General features: G+C 36.7%; 3 protein-coding genes across 3 annotated transcripts; all 3 read left to right on the top strand.

Annotated features, from left to right (window-relative positions):
* On the top strand, positions 1 to 1,518 carry LOC135224239 (cuticle protein 19-like). Its single transcript, XM_064263092.1, has 3 exons — positions 1 to 34; positions 476 to 670; positions 1,087 to 1,518. The coding sequence occupies exons 1-3, from the start codon at positions 23 to 25 to the stop codon at positions 1,420 to 1,422; spliced, it is 543 nt and encodes a 180-aa protein (XP_064119162.1). The 5' UTR covers positions 1 to 22; the 3' UTR covers positions 1,423 to 1,518.
* A 4,292-nt stretch (positions 1,519 to 5,810) lies between these two features.
* On the top strand, positions 5,811 to 7,395 carry LOC135224240 (cuticle protein 19-like). The gene is made up of 3 exons (XM_064263094.1): positions 5,811 to 5,918; positions 6,419 to 6,613; positions 6,982 to 7,395. Exons 1-3 carry the CDS (start codon positions 5,907 to 5,909, stop codon positions 7,315 to 7,317), a joined length of 543 nt encoding a protein of 180 aa, XP_064119164.1. The 5' UTR covers positions 5,811 to 5,906; the 3' UTR covers positions 7,318 to 7,395.
* A 2,868-nt stretch (positions 7,396 to 10,263) lies between these two features.
* Positions 10,264 to 11,793, top strand: LOC135223912 (cuticle protein 19-like). Its single transcript, XM_064262832.1, has 3 exons — positions 10,264 to 10,371; positions 10,872 to 11,066; positions 11,359 to 11,793. Exons 1-3 carry the CDS (start codon positions 10,360 to 10,362, stop codon positions 11,692 to 11,694), a joined length of 543 nt encoding a protein of 180 aa, XP_064118902.1. The 5' UTR covers positions 10,264 to 10,359; the 3' UTR covers positions 11,695 to 11,793.
* The last annotated feature ends 2,627 nt before the right edge of the window (positions 11,794 to 14,420 follow it).

Below are 14,420 nucleotides of genomic sequence, written 5' to 3' on the forward strand. Positions count from 1 at the left end.
GAACTGCAAACGAACCATCGAAATGTTCAAGAAGGTAAGGAGACAGAATTCGTCTTCGTACTAAAAAATCATATTTCAATTCATTTGCCATTTTATATTTTCACAATTTTCGTCTTGTATGAAAAGTGATCAGTACAGAATCATGTTTCAAGTTTAAGGTTATATCCCTGCTGGGATTAAGTGAATAATCAGGTTGTTTAAACGTGAAGATTTTAAGATTGTAATGCAAATATCTCGTGAATTATTGAATAGTTTTGGTGCTACAAAAAACTGACGGTTAATTTGAGTACGAAGAAGAAAATCAATAGTTGTAAAATGTTGCTTTAAATATCTTTATCATAGTATGAGCATTGCAAAAAAGTTTTATTTAATATCTCAAAGGCTATTGTTATTAGAAGCTTATCTATGAACTGATCTTGGTTAATACTGAATGGGAGTTAAGATTTGTAGCATTTTTTTTTCTCTTTTTTTTCAGGTAGTTTTATTCTGTCTGGCCGTTGCCACTCTAGCCAGCAAACACAGGATTGTAGCACCTTCTGGATATGGGTACTCTGCTCCCAAGCATTCTCTCTCCTATGCTCCACATGCCCCAGCATATGAGGGACCTGAACCTTCCTACTCTGCCCCTAAAACATCCTACCACGCTCCTTCCTATGAGGAAGAAGATGAAGTGAGTATTTCAGCAGTTTTTCCTAAACTTTCAACAACACCAACGCCTGCCCATGTATTATTAATGAACGAAGACAAGAATCAGTTATTGGACATTGAATATGGAAATAATCTGAATCTTACATCAATTTTGCAATGCTATGTGAAAGAAGAGATACAATTAATTTACTGTTTATCACTGATGAATAAAGTTATTTTCGAGTAATATATCTGATTTCTAATTAGAGAATAAATATATAGTAAAATCTACACCTCTGATCATCCGTCACTAGAAGGACAAATCATTCATTAAGGACACAGTAGCAAACGAGTATCTAAAATGTATAATTATATCTATTATATATGTAACTGAATATTGTAATTTAATAAATTTTTCTTGAGGGATAATTCATTATTATTATTTTTTTTTTTTTTCAGGAAGGAAAGCCCTTTGAATTCGAGTATGCCGTCACAGACCATTACAATGGCCTCGACTTCGGCCACAACGAAAACTCAGACGGGACGGTCGTCAGCGGTCAGTACCACGTCCTCCTCCCCGACGGTCGCACTCAGACCGTCACTTACACCGCCGATCACGACAACGGCTACCAGGCTGAGGTCACTTACGAGGGCGAGGCAGAGTACCCAGAACCCCACCCCTACCACCCAGCCCCACCCTCTTACCACGCACCACCTCACGCTTATTCAGCCCCGGAACATTCGTATTCAGCCCCAGCTCATTCACACTCGGCCCCATCTCGTACTTATGGATAACCACATGGAAATCAACAACACTAAGAACTGAAATGTGCTTCTGGCATATACACAGAAATTCGTGCACAACTGGTGTTTACTTTCCAAAATAAAATTGTTAAAGGGAATTTGACAAATTTTAGTATCCTTATTCGGCAATTATCCTTACTGATGATTTTCTTTAACTGTAATTTACCGCAGGATCTAAGTGATAAGTGGCTTAAAAGAAACCATTCTTTAAACACCCATGCTATTTTATAAGTTTAGAGCAGTGGTTCTTAACCTGGGGGACGCACCCCCCAAAAGGAGGCGTCGGCAATTTCCAGGGAAGGAGCGAGCCCTAGCGAAAAAACACTTGTGCATTTTAGTTCGTTATTTGAGTGATCAGAAGCTGGAAATTTCTACTGGATTTCTAGGATTAATTCCAGCGCATGAGGCAACTGGAGAGAATATTTTCAACTTGATAGGCTGTAACAATTCTGTATGGTCTTGGCTATAACAAGTTTCTCCATTTTGTGTACAACTCAGATGGATCTGCCATTCTTCGGCATCATGCATTCAAAATGCGGTTTCAAAGCTGCCATCAAATATAGGTTTTTTTGCTGTCTGAAATCCCTCAATGGTTCAACCACAGTGAAAATAGGCGAGATAGATATAAGGAGTTATCTAAAGTAATGAATAAAGCCACAGAATTTGAACAAACACGAGCTGCTCTCTCCCCTTTGGAAAACTTTCTTCTACTTGTAGGCTTGTGAGTGGGAAGGTAATGATTAATATATTAATGAATAGGGAAGAGCTTAAAGATTATTTTAATGTTACAGAACTAGACAAATTAAAGCTGTATACGGCTAAAATGATTGGAGACATTCTGTTTGATCATAAGAATTACTTGTTTATTTAATTGGCTACACCTGTAGTACAAGAATTTGAAAGTTTGAATAGCTGTTTTCAGCAAACCAAAGCCGATCCCCATGAACTGCACCGAGAATTAGTCTTGCATCACAAAGTCTTCACAACAGACTGTATGATATTAATGGACAAAAAAGACCTATTGATAAATTTTGGCATTAAATTCTTAACAGAATGCAGCAAGTTCTAGCAAAGGAAAAATACATATGAAACTTTTAAAGAAATAAGAGATGTCAAAGAAAGATGCTTGGCTATCTTACAAGAAGCCCTTAGTCAGGTAGACATTAGGCTTCCCTCGACAAGTGATATCTTTAGAGATCTGGCAAAATTAAACCCCATACTACTTTTGAATCAAGTTTCAAGACCAGCATCTTCGGAACTATCTATCTTAAACACCGCTGAAAGCAATATCAGTGTGATTGAAGACCAGTATAGAAAATTACCCTTTATTGATTGGAAAGAAGAGACTGCATTTAAAAAGCATGAAATCCCTGCAGACACGGAAAAATTTTGGATTGGTGTACTTCAGCATCAAGCTTTTAAAAAACTAGCCACTTTTGCCCCTAACATGTTTAGTAACACCAGTCAGTCAGTAACGCTGTGGTCGAGAGAATATTCTCGCTTGTAACATCGGTAAAAACAAAAGCCACACACCGAATGCAGCTAAAGTTTCTCAATGCTATTGTTAGAATAAGAGCTGAGCTACTGCTCACAAACAAATGTTGCAAAGGCTTCACGGCATCTCCAAGAATGATAAAGAATTCTATCTCCGAGAAAGTATATGCCAAAGATTCGACTTCTGATGTAAACGACACAGCCAAAGAGGGTTTAGAGCTTTTTTCATTATTATTATTTTAATGTACGTATTAGGCTAGAATCATAATTATGTGAAAAATATTTTTTATTTTTTTTGGCGGTGGGTGGGGGGGGGACCTTTTTTTATTTCATTGCTGGCTTGTTCGCTAAGTTTACATCTGTCAACCCTGCTTAGCATTCACATCTCTATATTAACAATTCTTGGCCAGAAAGCAAATGAGGATATCTACAAATTCTTGCACTTCAAGTTACCTTATAAAAGAATAAACTATACACCAAACGCGAGCAGATGAACTTTCAAGAAAATAATATTTTAAGCCAGTTAAAATGCGAGTGTTCCATGCCCATTGATACTATAATACTACTATGAGATTCAGGGTCTCTGTAACACGGTTTTTTGGACTTTGCTCCTTGTCAAAGCATCGGATGTAGCTGAAAGTTGACATATGTATATTTTACAATCACACACAAATTTTGTCAGCATTATCAATAACCTAAACCCGATAGCTTTAATTTTTATAGAGTAAAAATGATCTAGCTGACGCCATGGCCAATGATTACGAGCCAAGAGTCGAAAAACATTCATTACGTAAGCAAGGTAAACAAACACCTTTTGACTAAATGTTGCCCCGCCCATCCACCAGACAGAAATGCCATCGGCTCTGAAACCCAAAGACTTTATGAATGGCGGAACGATACATAGAAGTGGGTGGGGTATCAGTGCTAGCGTAGTAATACTACTGTAGCAGTAGTGCCGCAACAGTATAGCAGTAATATACATGAATTAAACGTTTAGGCCAACTGCTGGGAACATTGAGGATCATTTAGCACTTCTTACAACTACTCGAGAAATTAGTTTTATAGCCAGAAGTTAAATTTTCTAATCCAACAATGCCCATGGTAGCCTTCAGTGTTATCCTGAATTATAACGAGGCGAAAGTGGGTGGAGCCTCATGAAGTTATCATTCTGACGATAATTATTGGTGAAGGTTTAAAGCCAATATATGGTACCGGCTATTTTTTTTTCAGTAAATAGGTAGATAGCTAATAAATAAAAATTGCTTGACATTGGATATAGCAGTTATCAAATCAAGCTTGTCTACTATGTTTTTGATAATTACCAACTATTCCCTACATTTTCTCAATCTGATTGTGACCTATAAAGTAGACTGTAATTTCTTTGGAAACTTATTTTGGGAGTTAGACTAATAATCGAAGTGTTTTTGTATTTATTAACATATTTTGTTGGTTTGTTCATTATGACAATTATCAGTGGAGAGGTTCCAGAGTTCATACAGGTGTACTGCTTGCTTGTATTTAAATTTGTATGTCATTGTTGCCAGAGGTTTAGCCTTCGTTATGTATAGCCAATCATCCATCGAGAAAGAGGGAAGAAATGCTGACATAAGTTACGTAACGAGTGCGTTCGAAACCTTTTCTCTGAGTAAGTTGGCCCGTCTTCAAAAAAAGTCACTTTTACATTATAAGTACCAAATTTATTCAACCTACGTAGTGCAGAATACACTCAAAATTTATGTATTGATATAATATGTATTCTGAATAAGCGTTATATTTATGAAATGCATAGATAAAAAGTTATTGTGAAAAAACCGTGTTACAGAGGCCCTGAATCTCATAGTAATAGGTTTCGATTAATAGCCATCTTCTCCATATAATCAAAATCATCATTATCTTTTATCCTTCAAAGAACAGGTAATCTCTACAAGTAAATTCATTAGTAACAGATTACATCTCAGAAGGCTTAGATTATTTTTTTACCGCCTATAAATCATTTTGCAACATAAAGGCAGTTTAAACACAGCCTAAAACTTCAACATTCTTAGAAAACTTGTTGTAATTCATATTCCTATTTTGAAAATGTTTTTATGGCTGTTGATCATATTAGGTCTACTGTTATAATGCTGCAGAAGTAGTTATGTTGACCAGCCTGAGGAACCAGCTAAGTGCACTGTCACTGGGGAACTGCTAATCTTATCACATTGTACTCTGAACAAAGCAACATAAAAAAAATATCAGTTCGAATCACACAGATTACGAATTATACAATGCATAAAAGGGATCATATTTATATAACCATAAGGGAAATAGTGCTAACAGTGAATTCGCAAACTTTCCGACAAGAATGACATTGGAAATAAAAGAAAAAGTTTAGTACTACTTGGCAACGTCACGTTGCGTCTGAGAATCTGGACGACACAAAAAGAATCATGTCGCATCAGATTTGAGCATCACTGTACCTTTAGACTCTTTTTCATATTTAAGTTTATTTCCATTAATGTTTTTTAAATTACCCTATTTCCTTACTTGCAAGAATTTTAATTAATGCATATGCCTGAATTTCGTGCAAACAGTGTATCATGCAGTATACGGAATTACTAACACGAATATGAATGCAAGATCGATATATACGGCACTTTGCTTGCAAAGTGATTCGCAAGAATTTGCATACGTACGGAAAACAACGTTACTTAAACAAATATGAACATACCATGAAAACGAATGAATGAAAGCTCAGTGAGAAACTCGTCCAGTACAACGGGAATACAAACTATAAATAAGTCTCCCGAATTTCTTAAAGATAGTTATTTCAAGAACTACATTCAACATTCCACAAGGAAACAGAAATGAAAACGAGATGAAAAGACAAGTAGGTAGTCCGGGTCAGTGGGAGTGGCGTCAGAGGTCATCCCTCGAAACTTGGTATATAAAGAGCATTACCTCTGACCAAACCACATTCGAACTCCGAAGGAACCAACGAAATGTTCAAGAAGGTGAGGAAACAGAATTCCTTTTCAGAGTTTTTCATACTTCGATTCATCATGGTTGACTTTTTGCCTCTTGATTCTTTTATTTTATTTTTACTATTGTCGACCAAATTCAAAATATTCAGTAATGAATCCTGCTTATATTTCAAGCTTATGTCACTGCTGGGACTGAAAGAATAATAGAGCTGGAGTTCAAGTTTTAGGATTTGTTCCATGTAAATTTTACAAATTTCCTTTGCATCATTAAAGACTTGCGGTGTGAAAAAGTTTGTGGTTAATTCTACTGCAAAGGAAGAAGGCGAAAGATATGAATATTTTACTAAAAAGAAGAACTTCATTATACCATGCGCTTTGAAAAGAAGTCTTGTTTCATATCTCAAAGATCGTCATTATTAAAAGTTTGTCTATAAACTGTGCTTCTTCAATATTCAATTGGAGATGACGCATATCAATCGAAAAAATAAGATCCTGAACTTTTTAGATTTATTTTATTTTTCATTTTGCAGGTAGTTTTATTCTGCTTGGCCGTTACCACTCTGGCCAGCCGACACAGGATTATTACACCTTCTGGGTATGGGTACTCTGCTCCCAAGCATTCTCTCTCCTATGCTCCACATGCCCCAGCCTACGAGGCTCCCGAACCTTCCTACTCTGCCCCTAAAACATCCTACCACGCTCCTTCCTATGACGAAGAAGATGAAGTGAGTATTTCAGCAGTTTTTCTACACTTTCAACACCAACCATCGCCCATGTATTATTAATGAACGAATACAAGAATCATTCATTGGGCGTTAATATAATAATCATCTGAATCTTACTTTTATTTTGCAATGCTATTTAAAAGAAGAGATATAGTTAATTAACTGTTTATCACTGATGAATAAGGTTATTCAATAGTAATATATCTAATTTCTAATTAGAGAAGTAAATATAGTATAATCTACACCTCTGATCATCAGTCACTGGATGGACAAATGATCCATTATGGTCATAGTAGCAAAACAGCATTTAACATTTATAATTATCATAGATTTATATATAATTGTATATTGTAATTTTTTTTCTTCAGGTGGGAAAGCCCTTTGAATTCGAGTATGCCGTTACGGACCACTACAATGACCTCGACTTCGGCCACAGCGAAAACTCAGACGGGACGGTCGTCAGCGGTCAGTACCACGTCCTCCTCCCCGACGGTCGCACTCAGACCGTCACTTACACCGCCGATCACGACAACGGCTACCAGGCTGAGGTCACTTACGAGGGCGAGGCAGAGTACCCAGAACCCCATCCCTACCACCCAGCACCACCCTCTTACCACGCACCAGCTCACTCTTATTCAACCCCGGAACATTCGTATTCAGCCCCAGCTCATCCACACTCAGCCCCATCTCGTACTTATGGATAACACTAAGAACTGAAATGTGCTTCTGGCATATACACAGAAATTCGTGCACAACTGGTGTTTACTTTCCAAAATAAAATTGTTAAAGGGAATTTGACAAATTTTAGTATCCTTATTCGGCAATTATCCTTACTGATGATCTTCTTTAACTGTAATTTACCGCAGGATCTAAGTGATAAGTGGCTTAAATGAAACCATTCTTTAAACATCCATACTATTTTATAAGTTTAAAGCAGTGGTTCTTAACCTGGGGGGCACACCCCCCAAAAAGGAGGCGTCGGTAATTTCCAGGGAAGGCGCGAGCCCTAGCGAAAAACACTTGTGCATTTTAGTTCGTTATTTGAGTGATCAGAAGGTGGAAATTTCTACTGGATTTCTGGGGTTAATTCCAGTGCATGAGGCAGCTGGAGAGAATATTTTCAACTTGATAGGCTGTAATAATTCTGTATGGTCTTGGCTATAACAAGTTTCTCCATTTTGTGTACAACTCTGATGGATCTGTCATTCTTTTGCATCATGCATTTAAAATGCGGTTTCAAAGCTGCCATCAAATATAGGTTTTTTGCTGCCTGAAATCCCTCACTGGTTCAACCACAGTGAAAATAGGCGAGATAGATATGAGGAGTTATCTAAAGTAATGAATACAGCAACAGAATTTGAACACACAAAAGCTGCTCTCTCCCTTTTGAAAAACTTTCTTCTACTCGTTGGCTTGTGCGTGGGAAGGTAATGTTTAACACTAATGAATTGGGAAGAGCTTAAAGCTTATTTTACTGTCACGGAACTAGACAAATTATAGCTGGATTCAAGATTCAAGGCTAAAATGATTGGAGACATTCTGTTTGATCATAAGAATTGCTTGTTTATTTAATTTGCTACACCTGTAGTACAAGTATTTAAAAGATTGAATAGCTGTTTTCAGCAAACCAAAGCCGATCCCCATGAACTACACCGAAAATTATTCTTCCATCATAAAAGTCTTCAAAACAGGCGGTATAATTATTAATGGACAAAAAGACCTATTGATAAAGTTGATTTTGGCATTAAATTCTCAACAGAATGAAGCAAGTTCAAGCAAAGGAAAAATACGAATGAAACTTTCAAAGAAATAAGATATGTCAAAGAAAGATGCCTGGCTATGTACAAGAAGCCCTTAGTCAAGTACAGAGTAGGCTTCTATCGACAAGTGATATTTTTAAAGATCTGGCAAAATTTAGCGCCATAGTAGTTTTGAATCAAGTTTCAAGACCAGCATTTTCGGAACTATCTTTCTTAAACACCCCTGAAAGCAATACCAGTGTGATTGAAGACCAGTATAGAAAATTACCCATTATTGATTGGAAAGAAGAGGCTGCATTTAAAAAGGATGGAATCCCTGCAGACACAGACAAATTTTGGATTGGTGTACTTCAGCATCAAGCTTTTAAAGAACTAGCCACCTTTGCCCTAACATGTTTAGTAACACCAGTCAGTAAGTAACGCTGTAACATCGGTAAAAACAAAAGCCAGACACCGAATGCAGCTAAAGCTTTTCGATGCTATTGTAAGAATAAGAGCTGAGTTACTGCTCACAAACAAATGTTGCAAAGACTTCACGGCATCTCCAAGAATGATAAAGGATTCTATCTCCGAGAAAGTATGTGCCAAAGATTCGACTTCTGATGTAAACGACACTGCCGAATTATGTGAAAAAGAGTTGGCTTTTTTTTTTTGGGGGGGGGTGCTTTATTTCCATTGCTGTTTGGCTTCCTCGCTAGGTTTACATCTGGCAACCATGCTTAGCATTCACATCTCTATATTGACAATTCCTGGCCAGAAAGCAAATGAGGTTATCTACACATTCTTGCACTTCAAGTTACCTTACGAGAGAATAAATCATACACCAAAAGCGAGCAGGTGAACTTTTAAGGAAATAATATTTTAAGCCAGTTAAAATACGAGTGTTCCATGCCCCTTGATACTAATACTAATAGATTTCGATTAATAGCCATCTTCTCCACATAATCAAAATCTTGTTTATCTTTTATTCCTCAAAGAACAGGTGAACAGATTACATCTCAGAAGGCTTAGATTATTTTTCTACGCCTATAAATCATTTTGCAACATACAGGCAGCTTAAACACACCCTAAAACTTCAACATTCAAAGAAAACTTGTTGTAATTCATATTTCTAATTTGAAAATGTTGTTATGACTATTGAGCTTAATAGGTCTACTGCAGACGTCTCACCAGCCTGAAGAGCAAGTTAAGTGCACTGTCACTCAGGGGGCACCGCTAATCTTAATCACACCCTACTTTCAACCAAACAACGTAAAAAAATCATTTCAAATTACACAGATTACGAATTATACTAATGCATAAAACGGATCATATTTATATAACCATATAAACTTTTCGACATATATGACACTGGAAAAAAAAAGTAGGACTAATTGGCAACGTCCCGTTGAGTCTGAGAATCTGAATGATACAAATGGAATCATGTCGCATCAGATTTGAGCATCGCTGTATCTTTAGACTCTCTTTTTCCTTATTTAAGTTTATTTTCTTTAAGTTTTTTTTAAATTACCCCATTTCCTTACTTGCAAGAATTGTATTTAATGTACATGTCTGAATTCCTTGCAAAACGTGCATCATGCAATATATGGAATTACTAACACGAATATGAATGAAAGATCGGTATATACGGCACTTTGCTTGCAAAGTGATTCGCAAGAATTTGTAAGCTTAAGGAAAACAACGTTACATAAACAAATACAATCAAACCATGAAAATGAATGAATGAATGAAAGGTCAGTGAGTAACTCGTCCAGTACAACAGGGAGGAAGACAAACTATAAATAAGTCTCCCAAATTTCTTAAAGATAATTATTTCAAGAACTACATTCACCATTCCACAAAGAAACGGAAAGGAAAACGAGATGAAAAGACAAGTAGGTAGTCCGGGTCAGTGGGAGTGGCGTCAGAGGTCATCCCTCGAAACTTGGTATATAAAGAGCATTACCTCTGACCAAACCACATTCGAACTCCGAAGGAACCACCGAAATGTTCAAGAAGGTAAGGAAACAGAATTCCTTTTGGGAGTTTTTCATACTTCGATTCATCATGGTTGACTTTTTGCATCTTGATTTTTTCATTTTATTTTTACTATTGTCGACCAAATTCAAAATATTCAGTAAAGAATCATGCTTATATTTCAAGCTTATGTCACTGCTGGGACTGAAAGAATAATCAAGCTGGAGTTTAAGATTTAGGATTTGTTCCATGTAAATTTTACAAATTTCCTTTGCATCATTAAAGACTTACGGTGTGAAAGAGCTTGTGGTTAATTCTACTGCAAAGGAAGAAGGCAAAAGATGTGAATATTTTACAAAAAAGAAGAACTTCATTATACCTTGCGCTTTGAAAACCAGTCTTCTTTCATATCTCAAAGACCATCATTTTTAGAAGTTTGTCAATAAACTGTGCTTCTTCAATATTCAATTGGAGATGACGTATATCAATCGAAATAATGAGATCTTGAACTTTTTAGATTTATTTTATTTTTCATTTTGCAGGTAGTTTTATTCTGCTTGGCCATTACCACTCTGGCCAGCCGACACAGGATTATAGCACCTTCTGGATATGGGTACTCTGCTCCCAAGCATTCTCTCTCTAATGCTCCACATGCCCCAGCCTATGAGGCTCCCGAACCTTCCTACTCTGCCCCTAAAACATCCTACCACGCTCCTTCCGATGAGGAAGAAGATGAAGTGAGTATTTCAGCAGTTTTTCCTTGACTTTCAATAACACAAACCATCGCCCATGTATTATTAATGAGCGAATGCAAGAATCATTTATTGGGCACTGAATATAAAAATCATCTGAATCTTATTTTTATTCTCCGATGCTATGTAAAAGATGATATACAGTTAATCTACTGTTTATTACTAATGAATAGTTATTTTCGAGTAATATATCTGGTTTCTAATTAGAGGAGTAAATATAGTATAATCTACATCTCTGATCACTAGTCACAGGAATACATATATACATTTTTTTCAGGAAGGAAAGCCCTTTGAATTCGAGTATGCCGTCACAGACCATTACAATGGCCTCGACTTCGGCCACAACGAAAACTCAGACGGGACGGTCGTCAGCGGTCAGTACCACGTCCTCCTCCCCGACGGTCGCACTCAGACCGTCACTTACACCGCCGATCACGACAACGGCTACCAGGCTGAGGTCACTTACGAGGGCGAGGCAGAGTACCCAGAACCCCTCCCCTACCACCCTGCCCCACCCTCTTACCACGCACCACCTCACTCTTATTCAGCCCCGGAACATTCGTATTCAGCCCCAGCTCATTCACACTCAGCCCCATCTCGTACTTATGGATAACCACATGGAAATCCACAACTCCAGGAACTGAAATGTGCTTCTGGCATATACACAGATATTTGTGCACAACTGGTGTTTACTTTCCAAAATAAAAATGTTAAAGAGCATATGACAATTTTTAATATACTTATTTAGCAATTACCCTTACTGATGATTTTATTTAACCGTAATGTACCGCAGGATCTAAGTGATAAGGGGCTTAAAAGAAATAATTCTTTTAAAAATTCATGCAATTTTATCTACGATTAAAGTTACACACTCGTTGAGTGTGACTAAAGTTTCTAGCTCTTGGTATATCCTAGCCTCGGTGCCTACAGTCTCTCTCTCTCTCTCTCTCTCTCTCTCTCTCTCTTTCATTATCGGCACCATTAATCTGAGGGCAGAAGAGGGAATGTTCTCAGTCACATCGTCCAGCTATCCTTAAACCTACTTTGAAGAAGAATGTGTTGCAAGACCAGTTATCTCTTTTAGATCGAGTGGTCCTCTTATTCCTGCCGAGACCGACCAGATTTAATGAAAAGCAGCATCAATAAGCAGTTATTGTGCCACGCTGTCTAACTTCTCAGTTCCAGAGGTCTATTATTCCTCACACATTTGTTCTATGGAACAGCCTTGCAATTAGAACCTCAAAAACTTCATCCGATGTGCAATGCATTATTACCGTCAAACAATTACCTACAAATAAGCATTTCTCTTCCTTTTGTACTTCATATCATGTTCTGTAACTATCTATTCTTTGGCAGCTTAAATTTCAAGTCAATGGCCCGTATAGTCTTGTTCCATGTGAATAAAGTTCATAAACCAAATAACTTTCTGGGACAAAATTCTTGGTAAGAGTTTTGTCTCAAAAAATTCCATGTAAATATTGCTAAGGACAGGAGATAAGGGATTACTCATAGCCATGCCAAACTTTTGTACAAAAAAATATTGATATCATCAGGGCATAGGTTTTGATTAAATTTTTCCAAATTTTTTGTACAAAAGTTTGGCATGGCTATGGGTAATCCCTTATCTCCTGTCCTTAGCAATATTTACATGGAATTTTTTAAGACAAACTCTTACCAAGAATTTTGCCCCAGAAAGTTATTTGGTTTAGATATGTGGATGATATCTTCTGTATTTGGCCAGTTCACGAAAATCTCCAGGAATTCCTTAATAATCTCAATAATTTAGTCCCTTCTATAAAATTTACTGTAGAGGAAGCAAGAAATTGTAATTTGAATTTTCTTGATGTAACTGTTCATAGAAATGATAGAAATTTCACCTTTTCAGTCTTTCGAAAATCAACCAAAATTGCCTCTGTTGTTCATTACTACTCCAATCACCATCAAAATGTTAAATTCTCTGTTTTGTTCTGTGATGTTCCTAAGGGCTTTACGTGTCTGTAGCTCACAGTTTATTGACGATGAAATTAAAACTATTTATGATATTGCATTGAAACTTAAATACCCAAGGACTTTTGTAGATGTGGCATGGAAAAGAGCTAGAAAAACATTTTATTCAACTAATGACAAACGTGAATTATTAAGCATAACATTCTAAAATTACCCTATGATGAAAGGTATTTAGATATTCCTAGAATTTTAAAGCTTTTTAACATAAATGTTGGTTTCAGTAATATTAATGTCAAGAGTTTAGTAATCAAAAATTCTCCTAAAGATCTTCCAGGCTGCATATATGAAATTCCTTGCAAAAAGTGTGATAAAGTTTATTACGGACAGACGGGTAAATCTCTTTCACAACGTCTCAAACATCATCAATATTCTGTGAGAACTGGGCAAATATCGAATGCATTATTCGTACATATGAGAGATTTAGACCATCCTATTAACTGGAGTCAAGCTAGAGCCTTAATCCCATCTAATGACACAGTTAAAAGGAATATCATTGAATCTTGTTCATCAAGTCAAATAATAGAAGTGTTCTAAATTTAAGTCTTGGTTTGTTTAAACTTGATGCTTTCATAATGAAAAAAGTTGTAGATAAATATAAGCAACAAAATTAATATATTCAGTTTTTACATGTTTTGGACTGTAAAGATACTTTGTAATTTCGGTTAGGGTCAAATCTGTTTAGGTTTGTGACCGTGTGATATCCGATAATCCTGGATTATCTCTTTAAATTTTTACCCTTTTGACAATTAACCATCTGGTATTCTTGATCTTGTTGTGTACCTGAGACCTTTCTCTCCAATTGTATTTCATTAGCTCCTTGACAATGTCTTAGTAAAGACAAAAGCGCTTGGATTTCTGACTATCATTTTCCTGTGGGATTCGCTTATTTATGAAGTCACGTGCATCTTCTGTGATTTTTTAAGCACACACACACACACACACACACACACACAGGAGTCAAAAGACATTATAGCTGAGGCAGTGGGTAGTCCAAGAAAGTCTTTACGTAAATTGGTGCTTGAACTAGAAACAAAAAGGGGAAAGAAGAGAAGTTATAGTGCTGTATATCGTGAGTTGAAAAAATCTAGTATCGAGCCATTTCATGTTATCAGCAAGCCCAACATCACTCAGCAACAGAGAGAAGACTGTGCATGGTTGTGTGGTTCATTTCTTAAAGATTGGGATGAAGCTGACTTTCTCCATGTTGCTACATCAGATGAATTGTTCATTTATACAGTCAGGAAGCCAAAACCTAATAATGACATCATTTAGGCTGCAACATTGGATGAATGTTTGGGAATTTTTCTGTTTCACAGCCAAACGGTTAATGTG

The sequence above is a fragment of the Macrobrachium nipponense genome, chromosome 10, assembly GCF_015104395.2.
Source record: "Macrobrachium nipponense isolate FS-2020 chromosome 10, ASM1510439v2, whole genome shotgun sequence".
Lineage (NCBI taxonomy): Eukaryota > Metazoa > Arthropoda > Malacostraca > Decapoda > Palaemonidae > Macrobrachium > Macrobrachium nipponense.